Source organism: Artibeus jamaicensis, unplaced genomic scaffold (genome assembly GCF_021234435.1).
Source record: "Artibeus jamaicensis isolate MK-2021 breed Jamaican fruit bat unplaced genomic scaffold, CSHL_Jam_final contig_886, whole genome shotgun sequence".
Lineage (NCBI taxonomy): Eukaryota > Metazoa > Chordata > Mammalia > Chiroptera > Phyllostomidae > Artibeus > Artibeus jamaicensis.
The window spans coordinates 81,072-105,317 of record NW_026522002.1 but is presented as its reverse complement, the minus strand read 5'-3'; the positions used below and the strand labels follow the sequence as shown (position 1 = coordinate 105,317).

At 58.5% G+C, this 24,246-nt stretch overlaps 1 protein-coding gene and 1 long non-coding RNA gene across 6 annotated transcripts; one reads left to right on the top strand and one right to left on the bottom strand.

Annotated features, from left to right (window-relative positions):
• The first annotated feature begins 893 nt into the window (after window positions 1–893).
• CCM2 (CCM2 scaffold protein) lies at window positions 894–23,679 on the top strand. 5 transcript variants are annotated; one of them, XM_053654803.1, is made up of 12 exons: window positions 1,037–1,054; window positions 10,700–11,124; window positions 14,447–14,581; window positions 14,700–14,873; window positions 17,814–17,897; window positions 18,200–18,383; window positions 19,806–19,942; window positions 20,555–20,690; window positions 22,176–22,233; window positions 22,510–22,612; window positions 22,745–22,883; window positions 23,188–23,679. In XM_053654803.1, the coding sequence occupies exons 2-12, from the start codon at window positions 11,041–11,043 to the stop codon at window positions 23,466–23,468; spliced, it is 1,515 nt and encodes a 504-aa protein (XP_053510778.1). In that variant the 5' UTR covers window positions 1,037–1,054; window positions 10,700–11,040; the 3' UTR covers window positions 23,469–23,679. The 5 variants fall into 5 exon arrangements, with proteins under 5 accessions (XP_053510779.1, XP_037006163.2, XP_053510778.1 ...); XM_053654804.1 differs by lacking the exon at window positions 10,700–11,124 and having other exon boundaries at window positions 894–1,054; XM_037150268.2 differs by lacking the exons at window positions 10,700–11,124; window positions 14,447–14,581 and having other exon boundaries at window positions 896–1,054.
• On the bottom strand, window positions 9,700–12,557 carry LOC119052860 (uncharacterized). The gene is made up of 3 exons (XR_008389616.1): window positions 12,472–12,557; window positions 11,344–11,910; window positions 9,700–10,669 (listed from the first exon to the last, which is right to left on the bottom strand). It is a non-coding gene; the product is annotated as an uncharacterized LOC119052860 (long non-coding RNA).
• Window positions 23,680–24,246: the final 567 nt, after the last annotated feature.

Genomic DNA, 24,246 nt, shown 5'->3' with positions numbered 1-24,246 from the left:
CTGCAGGCAGAGGAGGAGTGCTCAAGGGTCCAGCTCCATCCCGCAGAGCAGGAAATGAGAGAATACGGAGCCGAGAGGCAATACACTGGCAGCTGGCATAGGATCCCTTACTGAAAAAACGGTCGAGACAAACATTGTTTTTTTTGGTGTCGGTTTACACTCTGTGCTGCAGGATTCTTGCTGGCATCTTGGTGTAGTTGGCAAGGTAGTGGACCTGCTGCTGCCGACTCCAATTTGCATTGTGCAAACCACCCGATTCTAGCTGACTGTTAGGTGTTTACTCTGTTTCATTCAGATAGGGTCTGGACGTGTGAGTTTGCAGCCTCGGGAGCTTCCCGGGTGTAACTTGAAACTGTCCGCCAACGTGGAGGGCAGGGAGACACTGAAGAAAGAGGCGGGACACCCCGGGTTGGCAGATGGCAGGTTTAATAAAAGAATGAAACCAGGTTCTCATCTTCCTGTTAGGACCGCCCTTCCAGCTGCCCCCGCCTCTCATCCTCTGAGACCCCTCCCTCCCCGGGCCCGTTCTCCCTTCTATTACCCCCTCCCATGTGCCCCGCCCTTCTCGCAGGCCCCGCCCCATGCCCCCCACCCAGCTTTTCTCATCGGCTTGAGCTTGGCCTCCGGAGCGCAAGGCAGGCCAGGAAGTTGGCAGTCGTAAAGATGGCGGCGGAATCGAAAAGCTGGAGACGCTCCCGCGGCTCCAAGAGACAATGGGCGGGCTAAGGGTGAAATAGGGGCGTGACAGGCGCGCTCCCAGCTCAGAAGGGGCGGGGCGGGGCTGGCGCGACTAGCCGAAATGAAAGGTTGGGGGCGGGGCGTGCGGGGGGCGGGGCCGCGCCCTCGGCCCGGAAGTGCGGGGTGCGGACGGCCCCTGGCGGCCGCGGGCGGAGACGGCAGCAGGGCTGGCGGGCGGAGCAGGAACGCGGCCGTGGTGGCCGCGGGGCCCGGGAGAGCATGTAGCGGTCGCGGGGGGCGCGGGGCTCCCGGGGCGGGCCGGGCCGCGGGGACCACTCGCGGCGACATGGAGGAGGAGGGCAAGAAGGGCAAGAAGGTGCGTCCTCCGGAGGGCCGGGCGGGGGGCGGCAGGGCCGGGCTCCGGGGCACAGGGAGGCTCCCGCGGGCTGGCCTTCGGTCTGCCGGCGCCGGGCGGCCGCGGAGGGCGGTCCGCGCCGGGGGTGAGCGTGGCAGGCAGGCCCGGCCGGGTGGGCGGCGGAGCGGGTCCCCGCGGAGGGTAGGAGGCGCGCCCCGGGACAATGCCGTTAGGGGGTCCTCTGCCAGGCGGCGCAGCGGGGGAGGAAGGGGCCACGCCTTTCCGCCCCTTCCGGCCAGTGACTCCCCCAAACCCAGGCTCTCCACATGGCCTGTCCCGGGGTAGTGCCCAGGGATGCAGAGGAGCTGGCCCTGGGTGCGGGTCAGAAAGTCCCCGGGCTGGAACTTTAGGGACAGTGGGTGTAAGCTTAAGGTACGACCTTTGGCTTATTGTGTCTTCAAGTTTTGGATTCAGAGTAAAACCAGAAGCTGCGCCCCAGGTGCGGCCGGTTCACGGGTTGGGTTTTTTCCGCCTGACACCATCCGAGTGATCTTAGTGACCTTAGGTTCGCAACTGGATTTGGGACATAGGGCAAGAGGCTCCTCAGTTTATGTAGGTTTTAAGATGTGGCTTTAATTGCGGGGTAGAGTGGTTGATAAAGAAGCTCAACGTTTTAAGGAGATCGGAATAACCACGTGGGAGAAGCTATCATTAAAATGGAAAATGGGTTTCAATGAAATGTATATTTTTCAAATACAGGCTTTATAACCTGCTTAAGTGTCTTCCCTATCATTTTTGGTTTAGTAAACGTGTATGTGCATGCACTTTCATGTTCAAGTGTGAAACAAAGCATGGTTAAGTCCTATGATGTTACATCAGAGGCAGCTGTGTCCATCAGTTGAGCCGCTTGCCACCTGCCCTGTAAGGTGCCCCCTGCCCAGGGTCGTGTGGCGCTGCCTCTCTCGCTGTGTTTGCTTGTTCTGTGTTGTGAGCAGCATGTCCAGCTTCAGTGTGGCAGCAATAACCTGCAAAGATGTTTGCGTCTGGAAGATGGCCCAAGGAAGCGAGCGGTTCAGCCTGAAGCTCGAGTCTGCAGGGGGATGCTGCCCACTGCAAAGCGGGCAAGCTCTCAGTTTTGAACCAAAGCTGGTAGAAGGCCCTAGAAGGAATTCAGTCAGTTCCCTCCTTCCTTGCACAGAGAACCATGGCGGCCCAGGCCTGTACAGGAGGTGGCCTGTCCCCAGCACTCGGGCCCACCAGCTCAGTTCCATCAGAGCACCAGTCCCTGCCACCGTCTTCCACAGTCAGGCCAAACACCCTTCCCCTCTGCTCAGGATAGTCGTGGGTTAGCACCCACGGGGGCAGGATGGGATTGACTGAGTTTCTTTTAACCTCCTATCAGCTTTGGTAGGAATGTTACACCATTTAGCAACATTGAAAGAGAAAGAAGCAGACATTCCCAAGCTTTTGGACTAGAAGTGAAAAAAACAGTAAACTCACCAACTCTGGAGCTGGGGCAGTGGAAAGGTGTAGGCACAAAGGTTGCTGACGAGCCCATTAGAGGAGCTTCATTGTCTGGTGAGAGGATATATAGTTGCCTTGGGCAGGAGCGAGTGTTTTCTCTGTTCTGCCACTGCCCTAGTTTGTTTTCCCACAGGCAGCTGTGCAGGGCTCTGGGACAGGGGTTCCTGTTCAGGCCACCACTCAGCACACTTTCCTAGTGCTCTGTTCCACTTGCAAGTCTGTGCAACCTTCTTGCTCTGCTCCCCCATTTGATGCGAGGTCACCTCCAACTCCTAAAACTTGGTGTTAGGTCGTTTTTTTTTTTTTTTTTTTTAGATCTTATTTATTTATTTTTAGAGAGAGGGGAAGGGAGGGAGAAAGAGAAACATTAGTGTGTGGTTGCCTCTCACATGGCCCCCACTGGAACTAGGCCCACAACCCAGGCATGTGCCCTGACTGGGAACCGAACTGGTGACCCTTTGGTTCTCAGCCCGTGCTCAATCCACGGAGCCACACCAGCCAGGGCAGTGTGTTAGGTCATTTTTGTGTGGCAAACTAACCAGAGATGCTGTTCTAAAACATTCACAGGTTCAAGCTGAAACAGCAGAAATAATGACCAAAGAGATTTATGAAAGTACAGCTGGACATTTGAATTCTCTTCCCAAGTTAGCTCCCTCACAAGATGCATACTTAACCCTTTAAAAGCGTGGACCACGGGCCCTGTCAGGTCCTCAGATACTGGCCTTGCTACTCATCAAGCAGTTGCCAAGGCGTGTTCTAACGTGGCCCAATTGCCCTTGATGGGGTGGCGAGCTGCCAGAGAACCAGCAGAACCAAGGGGGCTTCGCATAAGGTGGCCCCAGGCACAGTCCTATTCTTTCTGAGGACACGCTGGCATATAGGGTGAGGGTGACTGGAGCCCCTGCCATTCCCGTGGAAGCCGCTGGGTGATGGGGATGCAGGAGGAGCCTGCCTGCCAGAAGGTGGGTGGCTGAGAGCATGCCTGGGGTGAGCGTGGGGACAGAGACGTGAGCTGGGTGCTAGTGGCCTGGGGCCACTCCTGCCTGGAGGTCTCAGAGGGACTGGTGCCTTGCAGACCACAAGTTCTGATTTGGGGGTTTAGAGAATAAACCTGCCTTCTCACAGAAAGTCCTGTGAGCTTTTGACACCATTCTGTCAGGATGTAACTCCTTTTTGTAAGAAACGTCACTGCACACTTGAGTCGGATTGTGTGCATTTTTATAAAGATGTGTGACTCCGTGGAGGATTACAGCCCGTGGGCAGTCGCCGCTATGGGAAGTCACCACCCGGCTCAACGCTGTTTGGGTCCCGGCTCCTCCTGCTGGGGCTGCTGTTAGGCTGCTGGTCGCTCCACGGTTGGCCAGGAATTCAGCCTGAACAAAATGAAGCATTTCTGCATTGATCTAGTTTATTTGCAGTCTTCAAAAAGAACAGTTATGCGGCACCCTGGAAATGTAGGACTGGGTCTGAGATGGTGATGAGGGGTCATTCATTTTCTCATGTTCAACGTTTGGGTTTGCCATGTTCCAGTCTTGGAGATGCTGAGATTTTATAGGTGAGATTATAGGGTTTGTGAGATTGCTGGTATTCGCCCAGAAATGGGAGATGGCTGAATGTTTTGGCAGTGGGTGCTCATTGCTCGTTATTCTGTACTTGTGTGAATTTTCTTTTTTCCATATAAAAAGTGGGGAGAAGAGTCCTGTAGATTATGGGTCCTGAGTCACCAGCCCCTGTACCTGCTGCTCTTCTGTTGGGTGGTGCGTGGGGCACCAGGAGGTAGGCTGAGACCAGCACCTTTTAAACTTTCATGACTGCAGCCCCAGGCAGCTGTCCCTCACCTTCACGGGGTGTGTGTGTGTGTGTGTGTGTGTGTGTGCGCGCGCAAATGTTTGTATAGCTGAAATGGAAGTTGGAGGTAGTACCTCTTCCAAGCCATGTGCTCTGATTGCTTAAAACTGTTATGTTTTCATTAATGAGACTATGGGCCATGACCTGCTAAATTGCTCTCATAGCTAAACTGATCCCACAGCTGTGACTGGGCTCACGAGGTAACTCCGAGCCTCCACGCCTTGTTTTGTCTTTGCTCTCGTGTACTCCTCACTATGATTCTTGGTGGCAACGTGGTGCCCCAGGGCGAGGAGGCTGCAGGAGTGGGGCAGAGGTGCCCAGGTCAGGTGGCCCTTAGACCGGTTCAGAGTGACTAGCAAATGGCAGGCTCATCACGCTCTGGTTCGTTGGAGAGTTCCCATCAGAGCGTCATGTGTTCATTAATTTTCAACATAAGGAAGCATCGAGTCCCTGCTCCCCCTCTATCAGCATCTGTGACCTCCTGACCCCCACAGTGGGGACTTAGAATGCACATGGGGACCTTCCTGTGCTCTGTCACTTCTGGGAGTGTCCTTTGAGAGGAGGCTGGTGGCCAGGCAAACGTTCGTCTTGGCACCAGTGCTGCAGTGGGGCTGCTCCAGAGGGAGAGGCCAGCAGCATCAGGCAGTAGGGTCAGGAACGAGCCCCTTCTGTACCCCGTATGTTTGCCCCTGCAGTTACTTTGGTGCCAGTAACACCCTGCCCTGCTCACCTGCTTTTGCTGCTGAGTTAGGAGCCACGGTTAAGCCTGGATTGGCTGATCAGCCTGAAGTCACCTTCGCTGTCACCTTGCATGCCACTGACATGCTTTGTGCAGCGAGGAGAGGGCTGAGGGCAACGCGTCTCGCTTGGAAAGCAAGCTGCTAACACACACAGAGGCCGTGCTCTTGTGTCAAGAGAGACCCGTGGGGGCTGCCTTGCAACCTGCAGAGCTGGGGAGGTGGGGTGAGGCCCGAGGGGCGTCTGGCTTGCACCTCAGCACAGCTGAAGCGACTGCAGCTCGTCATCTGTTTCTCCGAGGACTGTTTCCCAGCACTGATTGGCTGCTCGGCACACAGGCGGGGGACAATGAGCTCTGGGGCCGCAGACCCTCCATGGGGCCCAGAGGACAGGCAGAGGGTCGTTAGAGAGTGAGTAAGGAGTCTCTCAGTTACGGAGACATCGAGTCCAAGTGCAGAATCTTGTGATGTCCCCTTGGGCCCCAGCCTCACATAACACCAGTGTGTGACAGCTTGGTTCAGGTGCATGAGTGCAGCTGCCCCTGCTCCCAGGCGCAGTGAGCTGGGTGGCCGTGCCCCCCCACATTCCTGTGTGGAGGCCTAGCCCCCAGCACTTGGGCAGGGCTGTTAGGAGATGAGGTTAGATGGGATCATCGGGGTGGCCCCCATCGCATATGACCTCCGTCTTTATCAGAAGAGGAAGCTTGGACAAAGGGCCACCCCAGGATGGCATGCAGCAGGAGGACCGTGTGAAGCTGGGAGAAGGCCTGTCTCCTCACCCCAGAGAGTGGCCCTGGGGACCCAGCCCTGCCTGCACCTGGCATGTGACCCCCAGCCCTGGAGGTTAGGGCTTTTGGCTGCAGGAGCCCCAGTCTGTGGTCCTCAGTCCTAGTGGACTAGGGCAGCAGGCGATTTCAAAGCAAGCCCAGGGTGCCGGGCTATGTGACAGGAATCTGGTGCAGTGGCCCTGGGCTAGGACCGTGGCTGGGGCATAGTCTCTAGCCTGGAGGTCTGAGGACCTGGTCTCCACAGCTGCCTCTGACATGGTGGGGTGACTCAGAGAGGCAGGGCCACCACAGAGCTCTGTGCCGTTGCTGTCCTGAGCACCGTGGGCAATGCTGGCACTACCCTGGCAGGAGCAGTGCTCAGGTTTCCTGGGTCGCAGTGGCTGAGAGAGCTGAGACAGGAGTTGCCGACTGAGCAGAAACACAGATGTGTGTTCTTACCCTGAGCCAGTGGCGGCACGTCGCGGTTTCTCAATGCCTGCGAGGTGTGGCAGTGGGGCTGAGATTAGACACCCGATCATGGGTACAGAGGAGCGCGGTGAGTGTGATCCTCTGTAGTAAGTAGGAGCTAGGAATCGGGCTTTTGTTCGAGGCTTACAAGGCTTATGTGGCTGCACACGCAGGGGATCTTGTGGCCCAGGAGGGGGAGCAGCCATTGAATCCGGAAAGTGGGGGAAGACGGACGGACACTGACTGAGGTGTTGCTGCTGCTCCCCAAAACCTGGTGTGGGTGTCCCTCACCGGTAGGAGGGGCCGTCTTGCCTCTGCCATTACTCTTGACATGGGAGGAAACTTATTGATCCTGAATCTACAGTTTGAAACTCCATGCTAGTTTTCCCCCAGAAATGCAGTGGTTTGGGATGTTCTGCTTACATGGTGGGGTGCAGTTTGTTCCTTCCACGCCTTGCACAGACCTGCATGTCAGGTGTGCTGCCCTCCTTGTCACCTGTCAGGAAATGCTCCAGCTCTGACCGTCTCTCATTGCTGCCAGTCACTGTGTCACTTGAAATAGCTCTCCCATTTTACGTTCAGAGGCTGACCTGCGCCTTGAACCCTCAGTGTCGGGCCCGCTTCAGGCTCGGTTCCACATCCTTCCCCTAATGCTGAGTCTTGGCTCCTCCTTGCAGGTGGAGTGTACAGCTGTTCTCTGCTTTTTCCAGCCTCACTCCATGTCATTACGTAAAATTTTGAATTCCTGTCTCCTTACCGCCTGGATCCATCACATTTGCTGCACTGGTGTTTCCCTGCACGGCCCTTCTCACCCCCACACCCAGCAGCCTGCCTCACCTTCCTGCGCGTGTCACGCAGACTCACCTGGTCTGCCACTTAAGCAGGCGCTCATTAACTAGAGCTCAGTATTTGGTGACAGTTGTCGCTTGCTGCAAGATACATTCACCGTATGTGTACGCCAGCTAAATTCTGATAGGTGCACACACCTGTGTGACCTACACCCTGCTGTCACCCAGGAAGTCCCTGTGCCTCTTAGGAGGCCCCTCCCTGGGCAGCCACTGCTCTGCCCCCCTCTGCCGAGAGCAGTCTGTCTGCGTCAGAGCCACCTGCCCCAGGCCTTCACCTGCACTGGTGCACATGGCAGTGTCCTTCTGGGCAAGGCCCCTTTGACTCAGAAGCCCGCTCTGGGGTCCCCCCAATTCGCAGGCATCACGCCGGGGATATTCTTTGTGCATCTGCCACTGCTGGTTCTCTACTGACCTATGCTGGACGGTTGGGTTCGGAGCAGTTCGGAGTGACTAGGAGAAGCTGCAGGGACATTTGTGAGCAAGTCAGCGTGGGCACATTGTCATTTCCTGGGTAGACACCCGATGACGGAATTGCTGGGTGATGTGGTGACTGTACTTGGGGTCCCGCACAAATGTACTTTGTTTTTACTACAGATCTTTTATCATGAAATCACAAGCATGTAACTCTGGGACATCAACAATCTCACACTCAAGCACACCACATGACATTTCAGGCGCACTGTTCACATGGCTGTCCCTCTCCTGCAAGACAGGTGCCCAGCAGGCCCTCCTGCCACCGGCCTGCGCCTGCTGCGTGCTCCCTGCAGATCCTGTCGGTTCTGGGGGCCGGTTAGAACCTCCAGTTACCGTTTTGGGTTCGTTTTCCCTGCAGTGCTGTTAGTTTGGGCTGCATGTGTTTGCAAGGCTCAGTTCTTCAGTGCATGCACATTTAGGGTCGCTTTGTCTTGTTGAAACAACTCTCTTCCACAATGAAACAGCCGCCTTTATTCTGGGCACTGTTCCTTGCTTTGGAATCTACTCCATCTGATGTTAATGTAGCCACACCAGCTTTCTTATGCTGCACATTTGCAGGGTGTGTCCTCGCAATGTCTACAGCTCTGTGTTTAAACTGCATCTTTTATAAACTGTGTTGTATAGGTAGTTGTCACATCTCACTTTTTATCTCATCCACTACTTCTGCCATTGACCTTTAGTATAATTTTTTTTTTAAGATTTTATTTTGCCCTGGCTGGTGTAGCTCAGTGGATTGAGCGCGGGCCTGCGAACCAAACAACAGTGGTTCAGTTCCCAGTCAGGGCACATGCTTGGGCTGCAGGCCAGTTCCCAGCAGGGGCCTCATGAAAGGCAACCATACATTGATGTTTCTGTCCTTCCCTTCCCTTCTAAAGATAAATAAATAAAATCTGTATAAAAAAAGATTTTACCCTGGCTGGTGTGGCTCAATGGATTGAGTACTGGCCTGTGAACCAAGGGTTGCAGGTTCAATTCCTAGTCAGGGCAAATGCCTGGGTTGTGGACCAGGTCCCTAGTAGGCACGCAGAGGCAACCACACATTGATGTTTCTCTCTCTCTCTCTCTCTCTCTCTTTCTCCCTCTCTGTCTCTCTGCAAAGTTATTTTCAGAGAGAGGGGAAGAGAGGGAGAGAAACTTGGATCCTTTGCCTTTCGTGTGCCCCCGACTGGGAAATGGGAATGAACCAGTGATCTTGCTTTGTGGGACGATGCCCCGCCCTGAGCCAAGCCAGTCAGGCCAGTATAATTACTGATACAGATATGGCTGTGTTCATCTGCTCTTTTGCTGTTCGTCTTCAGTTTCGTCTTGTGCTTTGTTCTTCCTTGTCTGTCGTCTTCTGGGTTGCGTATTTTCAGCGCTCCATTCTGTTGTGAAGTGCCTGTTAGCTGGCTCCCTCTGGGCAACAGTGTGCTGCCCTGTCCCTGCGAGGCCGCAAAGTGATGCTGTGCCAGCTCTTGTCGATGGGGGCTTCTCGGTCATTCTGCTCACATGTCCCCTGGCACATCGACACATGTTTGCTTTATCTCAGCTACTCCTGTGTGTGCTGTCAACCCAACTCGACAGGGTATTTGCTGGAAACAACCGATTTTCCATGCCTGTCTGTTGAAATAACTTCAAAAGTACATGGCAGTTGCAGGAGCAGCCTGCAGATGTCCACCCAACACTAGCTGCTAACTGTCCCGACCCGAGGAAGACCCTGAGGGCTCGGCACCATTTCCAGCCTCGCGTGCTGAGACCGACTTCTGCCAGGAGGCTAGTGTAGGTCCATCCTCATCTCAGACCCGGACCCCCACACGGGTGCCACCCCGCCCCTTGCTGGTGCTGTGGGGGTGCTCGCTGCTCCTGGGAGCTCTGGCTGCCTTCCATGGGGAAGGTGTTTAGAAGCCACAGTCCAGGCTGTTGTGGGGCTCGCTGCTGCCAGGTGTGCGGGCACCCTGCACCCCTGAGCCTACAGCCTCTTCTGGGGGAGCACCCTGGGGCTGTACACTCCCTGATGGACGGGCACCTCTAGGGGCTCTTTTCTCCACTGAGCTTTGGCAGACCTGTCATTCTTTCCATTCAAGGCTGACCGGCACCTTCTCCTGTGGGTCACTGTGCCTCCCTCTCACAGCAGCCTGTTTGCTCCAACTGGCAATGCAGACGCAGCCTGTGGCTGCCCTTGCTTGCATCCAGGTATCTGCGGCGTCAGCTCCCGAGGTGCACTCTGCTCAAACTCAGCTGTCATTTTGGCAGGTGCTGGCAAACTGCCCGTGCTGCCGCAGTGGCACCAGTTTGTATTCTTCTTTAAAAATTTGTTTTCATTTTATTTTTTGGTATCTTTCCGGTTTTTATTAACAACAGTGAATGAGAACACTTGTTTTCTAGGAACCTCACCCACATAGCATGTTAGCAAAGGGTGGGGTGTTTGCCTAGCCGGTAGATGAAAATGGCAGTTGCTGATAATTTTGGATTTTATTTTCCAAATGAACTTAAAATTTCTTTCTTAAAAAATTTATACCTCAAAAAAAAACCCCAACAAAATATACTCAAGGAGAAGTAATGAGAAGCCCCCGTCCACTGGAGACAGCCATCACCGGCGCTTCTCTGCGCGCACCCAGATCCGTGTCTGCACCCACCGGCACGCTTCCTCCTGGTGGTCTCAAACGCTCCCTTCCTGCTTGCTCACTGGGCTCTGTGCTTCCTGGGGAATCTCCCTCACTGTCTGGGGGCATCTTAGTGCCTCGAGGTGGAGAGAGCCCTGTGCTGTTTCAGGGGGCGGAGGGCAGTGGTCTCACCAGCTTGCATCCCCATTGCGTGCCCCTGCCCACCTGCGGAGTCACTCGTCCGAGGGCACCGTTTCTGTCACTGCTTCTGGCATGCGCAGGACCAGGCAGGGCAGGGGCCATCATTGAGGTAAGTCAGGAATGGAGTCGCCTGGTAGGAGGCCGAGGAGCTGAGTCCCTGGTTCTGGAGATTCTTCTGGAGGTCCCACTGTGATTTTTTTTTTTTTTTAAATTTCAGAGAGAGGGTATGTGAGGCAGAAAGGGAGAGAAACATCCACATGAGAGAGAAACATCAACTGGCTGCCTTCCGAATGCATCCTGACTAGGGGTCGAACCTGTAACCCAGGCATGTGCCCTGACTGGGAATTGAACCGGCCACCTTTCTTTGCAGGATGACATCCAACCAACGGAGCTTCACCAGTGGGGCCCATTGTGTTCTAATGCTTGTTATAAGGAGCTGTCAGTGGTCCCGTTTTCTGGGGAGTTTTGTTTTTGTTTTTTAAAATTTACTGATTTGAGAGAGATAGAGAAAAACATTGATTGTTGTTCCACTTACAACGTTTGTGGGTGGAGGCTTGTATGTGCCCCAGTCGTGGATCAAATCGGAACCGCTGGCATGTCAGGACGATGCCACAACCACTGAACTGCCTGCCCAGAAAACTGGTATGTGATTCTAAAAGTCATTTTATTTTGAAATGATTCCAAACTTTAGAAAAGCTGCAAGAATGGTGTGAGGAATGCCTGTGCCTCTCTGCTGAGTGTGCACTCGGGGCAGGTCTGCTAGGAAGCCAGGGCAGAGTGCGCTGCCTGTCCCCCCGCCGCCTCGGCAGTTGCTGGGCCTCCGTGTACGCCGCTCCTGTGTGGCTGCTGTGGTGTGCTCACCTGCCTTCGCACAGTGAGGGCCAGGCTGGCCACACGGGTCCCTTCTGGACGCTTGTCGCCGGTAGCCAGGCTGCTGTGGGGCTGCTCCCAGTACTGCTTCCTGTGGGCACAGGACAGACTCTGCGGACCTGACGCGCCAGCCAGGTGGCGCATTTGACCCCAGGAGGAGCCCAGATGGCGCCCCTTGGCCAAGGTGTCGTGTGCTGGGCTGTGGGTGGCTCATGGGCACTGGTACAGACAAGTGCAGCCTTCGAGGTGGTGACCAGGTAAGGTCCTGCCCGGCCTCCCGGGGTCAGGCCTGTGGCCACCCACTCACGGAGGTATCTGGGTTTTGTCCTGAGGAGCAGTGGTCTTCCCACCTCCCGGGGGTCTTTTTCGGAAGGAGACTCCTGCGAAACAGACCAAAACCAGTGCCTGATGTTGGGGTGCAATGACGGCGCATGACTGTCTTCCTCCCTGAGTTGATTTCTGGTGCGATCCCAGTGAGAGTGCCACCGGGCGCTTTCTGGAACTAGACCCCTCACCGCTCACTGGTGTTCGGAACGAGGCACAGCAGCCAGAGCACCTCTGAAACAGAAGGGCAGGAGGGGCTGTGCAGCGCTTGCCACCGCCATGGAACTCTGCCATGGGCCCGCTCCCCGGGGCCCCGGGCGCAGACAGCAGCCCCACTGCCACCACCACCCTGTCTGTCCCTGCAGAAGCGGGTCTGGGGGTGGGGTGGGGACACGTTAGACCCACCCTCTCATGGATGGCAGCAGGGTGGACAACAGGCTGGTCGGAGACATGAATAAGAACAGACAAGCCTTGTACACACAAAAGTGGGGAGGACTCTGCAGGGACCAGGGAGGTGAGGAAGCTTGCTTCCCCGTCACTCAAGCCCAGAAGCCGTGGGGCAGTGCCCACAGTCTGGTGACATCAACAGAAGTGAGAGACAGCAAATCAGGGAAGATATTAACTTATAAAGTGAAAGGTAAATATTCTTTATATAAGGCTCTTCTAGAAATAGAACCAAAACCCGTGACCTGAGAGAAAAAGCAGGCAGGAAGTGGGAACAGACAGTTCACAGGAAAAGACACGCGGGTGGGTTTTAAACGTGTGACAAGGCAGCGTACACTTGTGCGTGTGTACCTCGGTGGGAGACGCGCGGCCTGCTGGCGTCCTTTCGGGTTCATCACCGACGTTGCGTTTCCAGCCGGAAGCAGATGGCAGCTGTGGTCACCGTCCTTCCGGTGCCTCCACCAGAGCAGCAGAGACGGCGGAGCATGCACGGGGGCTGTCGGCCCAGGGGGGGCGGCCACAGCGCCCTCGCGGGAACCCCCCTTCCTGCAGATGCCCCTCGGGGCGGGCCCACGGAGAGCGAGGTGGGCGCAGGGCAGGGTGCAAGGTGATGGTGCGCCTGGGCCCTGCCCTGGGGCCGGAGGTGGGGGTTCCGGCTGTCTTTGGGGTCTGAGAACCGGGCCTGCTGGTGGCTGGCCGGGCTCGAGCACCCGAGGTCGGGAGTGAGGGGCAGCAGGTGTCACAGCTGCTGAGGACCAGAGTCTGCGTTTTCACTCGAGGTCAACAACGACCCAAGACCCGAACTGGAAAGTAACAGGGGGGAAAGGTCACGAAGAGTGCACTACTCACGGCCACCTACCCACGCCTGGAACTCCGTCCTCAACCCCTGCGAGGGGAGGAGGGAGCACGTCTCTGCAGGTCTGAGCACCGCTGCGCCCGGCTCCTTCCGCAGCCTCTGCCGCTACTGCAGAGGCCCGGCAGAGGCCCCTCGCGGTGCCTGGGCTCCATCCGGAGCCTCAGCCTCGTTGGGCTCCTACTGGGGCTGGGCGGGTCCTTTTGTCTTTCTGGGTCAAAGGTCACAAGGCCCTTCTGGCGCTGGTGAACCTGGGCATGTGGTAGAATTAAGAGGTTGCAGGGCTGCAGCCACTGGTGACAATGGTGGTCAGCTGGTCTCCCGGTGCATCAGTCCACTGCCACTTACTGGAACCGGGTGTTTCCTTTTGCTTCTCAGCCAGAACTTCCCTTTACAAGTTCACTGGCAAACCAGCATCAGCCGAAACCCTGGGGGGCCTCTCGCTAGCTGTTCCTGCGAAAACAGTCCGTGCTGGCTGGGTGTCCCATGTGGACTGAGGTGGCAGGGGTGGCTGGCTCCTCACCTGGCCAGCTGGCAGCCTCAGGGTCGGGGGTGGGAGGGTCCAGGGCCACCATGTTTACCCTCAGGCTGGCCGCCCGAGCAGTGCCTTAAGAACAGGCTGGTTGGCACTCAGCTCACCATGCAGGCACCTGGCGGCATCTCATCCTGAGTTCAGGGCCTGTCTACCTGCTATGGGCTTCTGTCCCTGGTGGGGCTGTGACCTCTGCAGGGCCTTCCTGGGGCCTAGCCCTCAGGGCCCCCAAACAGGTGTGTGTTAACCAGCCAGCTTTTACTGTGCCCCAAGGGGGTGCCCGGGGCAGGAGGGAGGTTCAAGGTAGGAGAGTGAGTCCAGACACTGCCTTTGCACACGATGCAATTTCCCTCTAGAGGAAAAGCAGTTCGAGTGCTGGTGAGCGTGTTGATAGCAGCTGCTCAGGTGCAGTGTGGCTTGTTTCTGGGCTGTTGGCAGGGCTGGGCCTGCTGCGGGCCCTGTTGCCATCATCTGTGGGGCCCTCCAAGGACGGAAGGTGACCCATGGTCTGGTGTGGCCTCCAGCTCCTGGTTCCCCATGTCGTGGTTTCCTGCCCATTGGTGCCTGTGTTCTCTGGTTTTATGTCCCTGGGGATGACTGGAACCAGTGACCCTCAGCACCCGTGTGGGTGACAGCACAGGGCTAGACTTGTGCCCACAGCACTCGGGCTTCCTGCAGCTCCCAGGGAGACAGGCGGCCTCAGAGCCACAGGTGGCTCGCCGGTTCACCTGCCGTACCCTTGCTGTGCACATTTGCTGCAGCTGTGGCCTAGCCTCCAGGGCCACCCAGACTCTGGCCAGGGTGAGAAGTCGCCCAGGCTGGGGGGGACAGGATGTGCAGAGGGGCACGAGATCTTTTACTGTAGCGGGAGAGGGAGGGTGGGGCCTTTGCCGTCCGCTGCTGACGCTGCAGCCTGGGCTGCACCTGCTCGGGCCTCTCAGGTCCTGGAGTGCAGTGACCTGTGGAGCCCGGAGGACGGAGGACTCGGCATTTCTATGGTCTGGGGAGAACCTCCTTCCCACCCTCTTCCCGCCCACTGGAAACTGGCACCTGACCTTCCAAGTGTCGGCACACAGGTGAAGGCCCAGCCCACCATGCATGTGTCTAGGCACTCTCTCCGCAGCCCATGTGGCCAATTCCTCTGCGTGGGGACCGTGCTGGCAGTAACCACAGCCATTGCCTCTCTGATCGCAGCCTGGGATCGTTTCTCCGTTCAAGCGCGTCTTCCTCAAAGGTGAAAAGGGCAGAGACAAGAAAGCCCACGAGAAGGTGACAGAGCGGCGCCCCCTGCACACGGTGGTGCTGTCTCTGCCGGAGCGGGTGGAGCCCGACAGGCTGCTGAGTGACTACATCGAGAAGGAGGTGAAGGTCAGTGCCGCCCCGTCCCCCCAGGGCCATCCGCCCCCCAGTGAGCTGAGGGGCCGTGTGTGAGGGCTGGTGCACACAGCCCCTGACTCCTGTCCTTGGGCCCTCCTGGCTGCCCCTGTGGTGGCGAGTGCCTCTCTGGCTGGCCACGTGTTCAGGCTCCTGGGTCAAGAGCGAGAGTGGTTCTGTGCTCTGCGCTCGTGGCCCAGACACAGGTCTCCAGGGTCCTGTCGAACCTGTGCCCAGGGCCCTCTGGGCAATCTCCCCCCTAGACCCAGTACAGAGAAAATAGGTCAGTAATGAGGCACCTCACCAAGAGGTCAGGGGAATGGGAAAGGAGGCAGTTGTGACCCTGGACAGGGCGCCAATGGGGCTGAGCCACAGAACTGACAGTGAGACCCCATTCGCATCACTAACAAGCAACACGCCCATACACGTGCAGCAGCGCATGTGCTGGCTTGTGTCTGAGAAGTGCGCAAAGCTGTGACAGCTGCTGTAGGTCCAGGTGGTGGACGCCGACCAAGTGCAGGGCCTGGAGACGTGGCCTGGACGAGGCACCAGACCTCCCCATGCTGGGGTTCAAGGCCAAAGCAGCACCTTGCAGAAAGCTGTCAGGGTTCTAAAGTTTATGTGGAAAGGCAATAGGATAGAGGAGCCGAAATGGTTTTGAAAAAGGACAAAAATGAGAGAATCCGTGCGCTGGCCTCAGAACCACGGCAGCAAGGGTGCAAGGGTCAGCAGGGGGGCTGACTCAGACCAGCAGCAGTGACAGGGACCCACACGGGCATGCCCAACATGTCTCCAGGTCCATGGGAAGGGCCGGCAGAAAATGAGCCCCTCTGGCTTGCCTCTCACATGAAATGATCTCAAAGTGGAGTGAGGATGTACAGGTAAAATGTAAAACTATAACCTTTTTAAGGAAACTACCTTTTTTTTGTTCATGTCTTTAAACAGTTTTTTAAAAGATTTTATGTATTTATTTTTAGACAGAGGGGAAGGAAGGGAGAAAGAGGGAGAGAAGCATCAGTGTGTAGCTGCCTCTTGCGCGCCCCCTACTGGGGACCTGGCCTGCAACCCAGGCATGTGCTCTGACTGGGAATGGAAACAGTGACACTTTGGTTCACAGGCTGGCATTCAGTCCCCTGAGCCACACCAGCCAGGGCTCATGTCTTTTATTCACACGTGTACAGTGACTTGTCTTCCGGTTTGCCGAAGCAATAGGTTAGACAGTGTTGTCCACAGCAGTGTCTCAAAGTGGCCAGCCACTGAAACCGCAGCACCGCAGCACCGCCTGAAGGCACTCCGGGCGCAGGTGGCCGACGATGCTTCCCCCGTGCACTCTGTCCTGCCCCAGTCCGGCTGGCTCGTCCCTCTTCCTCTCCTGCTTGAGCTCCTCCGATTGGTGTGAGGCCCCTTCCTCTTCTGGGCGCCACCTTGGGGTCCTGGTATGAGGTGGGGGGGCTTCCTCTGAATGCCGTGGTCAGAATTCCGCCTGCCTCCCTGTGTCGGCTAACGCACCAGCCGTGCTGATCAGGAGGCTTTCTTACCTCATCCCGGCTCTGGGCCTCCACCTTTTCTCTCGTACCCGAGGGTTCAGCCTCAGGCATGCTGACCTCCCCGTAAGGGTCTTCCTGAAAATTGGCATCTTGGTGGCAGGTCCACTGTGGACGGCAGATTGGGAAAACGCTAACATGTTTTTCATTGTGATAAAATGTCTGCAATGTGCAACCTGCCGTCCTGACGCTGCCCTCGCACAGCCTGGCGGCGCTGAGCGCTCTCCCACTGCCTGCGGCTGTGGCCCAGTCTGACTCCGAGCTCCTCATCCGGCAGAGCAGAGCCCTCTGTCCCATCCCGCACTCGCTCCCCTCCCCCAGCCCCTGGCTCCAGCATCTCCTCTGTCTCTGAGGCTGAAGACCCCGGGGCCCCTGTGGGTGGGGTCAAGCAGCGTTTGTCCCCCTGGCTCTGGTTTCTCTCATTGGCATCACGTCCTCGTGGTCTGGCCGTGTTCTAGCAGGTGTCAGAACTTTCATATTTTTAAGGCTGAGTCACATTCCAGTGTGTGGATGGACCACATTTTGTTTACCCTTTATTCTTTTTTTTTTTTTGGCTTATGCATCTGTATTGAAGAAAAATAAGTCAGTTAACAGCAGAACTGTTGGTTGCTCACTCCCCTGTTGTCGAGTTTCCAGGGTTCTCTGTGCGCCCTGGGTGGTACTCCCTTATCACACAGATGATATTTGCAAATATTCTCTGTCCTGCTGCCTTTTTACTGTGTGGCTCGTGTCCCTTCATGAAGTTTTACATTTCACACGAAAGCTGGTTTGTCTGTGCTTAGTTGCTGTTGCCGCGTACCTGCCCTGTGGCTTTTGTCTCATTCTTTCCTCATGGGCTCAGCCTTGTCTGGCCGCACCATCCAGTGGACCAAGGAGAGTCATTGACTTTCAGTTGGTCGGGTTTTTCTTGGGGGGACAGGATGAGCAGGTGTTGAATGGGGGAAGGTAGTCTGGGTCACCCGCTGCAGCAGCGACCCTGCATGTGGTCTGCACAGGGCTGACAGGTGCAGAGGGAGGGTCTGCTCCGGGAAGACGTCCACAAACACTAGATAGTGTCGGTGGCAGAAACACTGTGCTGTGTCACACCCAGACTCCCCCACGCGGCCGACAGGCCCTTGTGAAGCCCACTCAGGCTTGTGGGCACTTGGGCACATCTCTGTCTGCCCCCCTCGCCTCTGGCCCTCGGCTGTGGCTGGGATACTGGGGGTGCTGTTGTGTTGGGGGCCTGCTCCCCAAACATGGGCTTTTCCAGAACTGGGGCACCTCCCAGGGGCCACACTTTCAGCCAAACCCACTGCGGGCTGCTGGTGGATGAGAGACTGGGTCGCCTGCGGCCAGGCCCTGCTGGCTGACTGCCTTCCCAACAGCCCCTGCCTTCCCTCTCTCTCAGTACTTAGGTCAGTTGACGTCCATCCCCGGGTACCTGAACCCATCCAGTCGGACCGAGATCCTGCACTTCATAGACAATGCAAAGGTAACCCACCTTCCACCCCCAGCCTCTGACATGGCCTGCTTTGCCTCCTGGCCACAGCCTCTGACCCTGGGCCTCTGTGGCTGTTAAGAGATGACCCATCCCATCAAGTTTGGTTCCTTGGTCTGAACAAGACTTTGTCCCCAGATGTGTGGCTTATGGTTCTGTGCTGCCTCTACATTTTAATGACACCCAAACCCACGCTTCATTGGTCCGAGTCCGTGGGCCTTTCCCAGGACACCCCTAGGGTGTGTGTGGGGGGACCCAGCGTCTTGGCATGTCTGATGCCTGGTCACCTCTTCCAGAGAGCCCACCAGCTCCCCGGACACTTGACCCAGGAGCACGACGCCGTCATCAGCCTGTCTGCTTACAATGTCAAGCTGGCCTGGAGGGATGGCGAGGACACCATCCTCAGGGTCCCCATCCATGACATCGCTGCCGTGTCCTACGTGCGGGACGATGCCTCGCATCTGGTAGTCCTGAAGACAGGTATGATCTAGGGGTGGGGCCTCGGCAGCTGCAGCTGCGTCCCCACAGTGGAGGGGCCTGCGTGGGGCAGAGCTCTGGAGACAGCCTCCGCCTGCCATGTCGGGGAAGTGGCCCTCCTGTCCCTGAGGTCAGTCTCAGCTAGAGGAGGGCAGGACCCAGGGGAGCAGGGGGCACAGATGCTGAGCCTTGCCCTCTACTCAGTGCTGCCTTCTCTGGGGTACTGGGGTGTCCTCTGGTATCCAGGCCTGGCAGGGCCTCCGCCCAGCACAGCCAGTGTCCAAGGTCTGAAGGGCTTTCTCCTACCTTGTCCTCTGCCATAGCGGGGCCACCTCACTGGGCACCCGGACAAGCTGCCCTTGGGTCCATGGCCTCTGCCCTGAGGAGTGGGCACTGGGCTCCCCAGTGGGGATCTAGGGTTGGTGCTACAGCACGGACTCTGTCCCCAGAGCCCCCCGCCCCCCCACCCCCACGCATCCATGCTACGCGTCGGGCAGCACAGAGGGAAGGTCCGTAGTCGGCGGGCAGGGGGCTGCTCTTCAGAGCCCAGTTCTGGGAGAGGCGCCCACACTGCTGACTTGGAGCGTGGGCAGCCCTGCAGGGTGGGGGCAGTCAGGGCGTGCCCACCTGTACGCCTAGAGGTGTTGCTGGCCACCCACACTGTGGCCGCCCCAGTTAGAGCCCCTGGGCTTTGGGCTGCTACACCTGGCACCTTTGGCCCACACGAACATTCTCTCACATGGACTGACACACCCACCTCACACCCCTGCTCTGTCACCCACACTGAGCAGGCACCCCTCCAGTCTGTTCCTGTGTCTCCTCCGTGTGCCCGCCGATTCTGCTCAGTGATGGCACTTCCTCAGGTTGGAAGACTGCTGATATTTGACTGCTTCAGTCCTCAAAAATGGCAGTTTCTGTGGCTCAAACTGGTGTGGAGGCTGTGATGGGACTTACCTCATCCAATCTGCACAGTGACCGTGAAGGTGGGGGTGTGTCCACGCCCACGGCACAGATGTGGTGATGGCACAGCCGTATGGGCGGGGCTCTGGGTCCAGGTCCCCACCCGGACTCTGCCCCTCACATGCGCTTTGCGCCTTGCCTCAGTTTCCCCACCTCCCGTCAGGATGGTGTCCCCAGCCCACTGTTTATTGCCTGGAGCCCTGTCAGTACCTTCTGTGGAGAAGGTTGAAGGGAGCTGAAATCTGGCCGTCTCCCGTCCTGGCCTAAGCCATTTGTCCATTTGTGTGCGGATGTCAGCAGCTCAAGGAGGGTGGTGTCGCCCTCCTTGGTGTGAAGGGTGGGCGGCCTGGAGACAGGTGCCGCTGGGGCTGGCCCTCATCCAGACAAGGCGGGGGAAGCCCGTGCCCACAAGAGCCTGCAGCCAAGCCCTTGCCTCCCCTAACCTGCACGGTGTCCGCTTCGCAGCCCAGGACCCCGGCGTCTCCCCCAGCCAGAGCCTGTGTGCGGAAAGTCCCCGAGGCCTCGCCACAGGGTCTTTGTCCGAGAGCGGCGTGGTGCCTGTGGAGGCCTGCTGCCTGGTGGTCCTGGCTGCGGAGAGCAAGGTTAGCAGCCTGGGGCCTGACCAGCCCTCACCCATCCAGGCCGGCCCTGCCCCCGCCATGCTCAGACTCCCACACACCCAGGCCCAGGCCCTGCCCATACCTGCCTGCCCCTCCCTCCTCTGTGTGATGGGGGTCTCGGTCCCCTGTACCCCAATCTGTGCCCTGTGGGTGGATTCCTGGGAGTGGTAAGTTAGGGTTTGGGGCCCCGTCAGCCACTTGAGGGCCATCAGCCTCTAGGAACTCCTTGCCGTGCCCCCCAGCCCTGTGTCATTCATGCATCTGTGAAGCGGCAGTGATGCAGCCAGGCAGCTCCTTTTTACTGCTGCCGTCCCGGCCAGCCCGTCCCACTGGAAGCCCCACTCAACACGGCCCCATGTCCTGGGGGCCCTGCTTCAGCTGCAGGCATGTGGAACCTGTGGTCTCTGTTGGGAATGTCGATCCCAGCACCCCAGGCTGGGACAGAGAGATGGGCGGTGGCCAGCAGGGCGGTGGAGGAGCTGCAGGGAGTATCCTGGCAGGCTGCTGACCTTGGCCCCGGGGGACACTTGGTCTTGGTGCCAGTTGGCACTGAGGGGTCAGGCTTCTGGGTACTACTGCTCTGCCCCACGACAGGTGGCTGCGGAGGAGCTGTGCTCCCTGCTCGGGCAGGTCTTCCAGATTGTGTACACGGAGTCCACCATCGACTTCCTGGACAGAGCCATCTTCGACGGGGCCTCAACGCCCACCCGCCACCTGTCCCTCCACAGCGGTGAGTGATGGTGGCGGGCAGGCAGTGGAGGGCCCGTCTTTTCCCACCGGGGCTCTCCTGCTACTCAGGCTGTGCTGCCCGGGCAGCAGGGACGTCACTGCCTCTGCCCCATGGACCTGGGGGTGTGAGCCGACACCTTGGTTTCCGGGCTCTGTCATTTACGGTCACATTGCCGGCAGGGTCAGCCCAGGCTGTATGTGGCTGTTGGGGCCTCCTTCCAGGCCACTGGGCTTGCTTCGGTCAGGGGGGTCCCTCCCAGAACAAGGCTGCCAGGGTGGGGTGGTGATGGTGGGGTGCGGGGTATGGGCGAGCGCAGGAGCCCTGGAGGCTTCGACCCAGATACTCTTGGGCGCCACCACGCCCCACATGCCAGCACACAAGACGCCCCCGTGCACACAGCCCACTTCAGTCAGACCTGCTGCTTCTGAAATCTGAAGTTTATTAAGGACTCGTGGCTTCTGCAAGTCAGGTGCACAGAGAGGAGTCTGGTGGCCAAGCAGCCCAGTGTGGCCTCTCTGTGCCGAGAGAGCCCACCTGCCCCTCTCTAGGTCTCCCACCGAGGCTGGGAGCCCGCCCCCCACAGAGACCCTGTGTGTGCCGGGGGCTCAGTTCACTGATGGGCTCCCACACCCCACGGCTCAGACATGGGTGGCCCTCGCCATGCGTGGGCAGAGCCCGACGTGCCTTGGGCTCCATCTGCACACTGCCCTGTGTGTCCCTCTGAGGCTCCAGGGACAGGCTTCATCCTGCCCTTTATCACTCCTGGGGCTTCCTCCATCCTCAGGGCTCTGACCAGGACACAGTGCTTCATGGTCCCCCCGAGAGGCCCACTGAGGTAGCCCAGGACGGGCACCCTGTGTTTGGGTCAGAGCTGAGCCACCTCCTTTCCTGGCACACACTGAGTGTCATCTAACGTGCTCTCGGGTCCCCAGCTGGGACGTAACGTTAGCTGGGGCCCTACCTCTGCCCACCACTCTGACAGTGCTCCTGCTTTTCCTCCTGTCCTCTCCCACAGTCCCACACTCTGTCACCTTCCTCAGCTCGGTCCCTGCACGAGACAGTGCTCTTGGAGACCTCGTGGTCTGTCCTGTGCATTATTAGGAGCTGCTGTGCTGGGCCCTTCACTGGTCTGAGGTTCTTGGCTTTGCATGGCCCGTCTCTGTCCTTGGCTGGGTCCAGGCTGGGGTCAGGGCAGGTCTCAGCCTCTGCCCTCCTCGGCTGTGTGGCAGGGGCTGGCTGCAGGGCTGACCCAGCTGCTCATCCGAGCGTGGGCTGCCACAGCGACCCTGGCGGCTCAGAGGAGACGTGGTGAAAGCAAGGACTGTGCTAATGGGAGCACATACCACAGGCAGGCCTTTTCTTGTCCTTGGTTCTGGGGAGCCCTCTGCCACCCCCCACCTCATGAGGCCCCCAGGAAGAGTCCCCAGCTGAGCGCTGACCCTGTTCATATACCGCCTGGTGACCCTGCTCTGCGTTTCCATACAGACGACTCTTCCACCAAGGCGGATGCGAAGGAGTCGTATGAGATGGACACCAGCACCTTGTGAGTTCCCGTCCTTCATGCAGCCCCTCCCTGTGGGTCCCTGGTCCCCCAGTCCATCTAGTGGGCTCCCCAAAGTCACACTGCTGATGTCATCACTCTATGTGAGACCCTGTGGTGGTCACCTTCCATGTCCCTCCCTGCATCTTGTCATTCCCTCTCCCCAGCAGTGCCCTCCCCCCACGGTAGGCCCCTCTCTGTCACCCACCCTGCCCCCCGTGCTACCTGGGCCCCACGTGTGGTCATGGGTGCAGGTATAGGGTGGGGCTGTCCTTCCAGCTCCTTCCCTGAGTGTGTGCCTGCGGTGCCCCATGCCAAGACGGCCAGCGAGAGCGAGCTGAGTGCCACGGCCGCTGAGCTGCTGCAGGACTACATGCTCACGGTAGGCGGGGGGCCCTCTGGGGGGTGCTTGGAGGCTGCTCTGGGCACCTGTCCTTGCGGCGGAGGGCTGCGTGTGTCCCTGTGGGTGGGCGTGGCTCTGGCCTGGCTTCCTGTCACTGCCTGCTCCCTGCAGCTGCGCACCAAGCTGTCCTCGCAGGAGATCCAGCAGTTTGCGGCGCTGCTGCACGACTACCGCAACGGGGCCTCGGTGCATGAGTTCTGCATCAGCCTGCGGCGGCTCTACGGAGACAGCCGCAAGTTCCTGCTGCTGGGTGAGGCCGGGGTTGGCGCTGGCGTGGGCCTTGGGGGTTAAGGAGAACGGTGCTGGGTGGGGGCGGGGGTGCCATTGCAGCCCAGAGTCCAGGCTGGTCGATGGTGGCTGGTGGAGGCCCCTGGGCCCCCAGCTCAGGGCATCCTCCCGGTCTTGTCTGGAAGTGAGTGAGCCCCACGGGTGGGAGCGCAGTGGGGCGGTGGGGGTGCCTTGCTTGGGGTCCACCCTGGTCTCTCCACCTGGGACGTCCTGGCAGAGCTGCCGCCTGCAGGATGTGCAGGGTCAGGTGTGCGCTGCGTCTGCAGGTCTGCGGCCCTTCATCCCCGAGAAGGACAGCCAGCACTTCGAGAACTTCCTGGAGACCATTGGGGTGAAGGATGGCCGCGGCATCATCACCGACAGCTTCGGCCGGTACCGGCGGGCCATGAGCTCCACCTCAACCTCCACCTCCAACGGGAACAGGGCAGCGGGCAGCTCTGATGACCAGTCCGCACCTTCTGAGGGGGATGAGTGGGACCGCATGATCTCGGACATCAGCAACGACATTGAGGCACTTGGCTGCAGCATGGACCCGGACTCGGCCTGAGGGGCTGGTGCCGCAGGCCGGCTCTCCCGTGCAGGGCTGGGGCCAGGCCGGCCTATACTGTGAAGGAGACGCTGCGGGGCAGAGGCTGCCCCAAGCTGCCTGCACGCGGCCCCGCTTGTGGGCCGGACCCCAGACAGTTGTCGTTCTCGCATGCGACGTCCCTGTCAAAACTCTCAGAGACCCAAAGAAGTTTACTGCAATGTGAATGGTTTATCTGTGGGTGCCTGTGTGTTTCTGATCCTGCTAGGAGCTGGGCTTCCCTCCTGCCTGTCCAGGGCCGCCACTGCCTGCCCCGGGAAGCTGGGCCCACTTGCGAGACCGCCAGCAAGGAGGGTGTACCTGGGGCTTTGCTTCCTGGACTTGGGGCCCAGAGCAGGTGTCCTATGCACCTGTGGCTGTATCAGGGCCTTGCTGTGGGAGGTGGTCACTAGGCTCTCCAAGGGGCACTGCCTGTCCTCCGACCTGTGCCCAAGTCCCACCTGCCTTCACAGGCGGCCTCTACAGCAAACCCCGTGTCCCCCCTTTCCCCTCCTCCACCAGAAGTGCCATCCCCACCCTGAGTGTGTCCATGGGGCCTGGGGGCCTGGTCTTTGGGGAGGCTGGCGGGGGGCACTGTGGCCTCAGTTGCTCCTCCTTCGGACATGGGGAGGCAGTGGGGTGGCCCCAGAGCAGAACCTGGAACCTGCAGGGACAGGTGCAGGGGGCCCAGGTCACCCCCTCCCTACAAAGGTGCTTGTTCCCTGCACCTTCCCTGGTGTGTGAACAGGTGGCCCCGGGG

Coding starts and splice junctions, on each gene's coding strand:
- CCM2 (XM_053654803.1), top strand. CDS start 11,041: ATGTGCCCCAGTCGTGGATCAAATCGGAACCGCTGGCATGTCAGGACG. Junction 11,125..14,446: donor ACTGCCTGCCCAGAAAACTG/GTATGTGATTCT, acceptor CGGGCCTCTCAG/GTCCTGGAGTGCAGTGACCT. Junction 22,884..23,187: donor CCGCAAGTTCCTGCTGCTGG/GTGAGGCCGGGG, acceptor CTGCGTCTGCAG/GTCTGCGGCCCTTCATCCCC.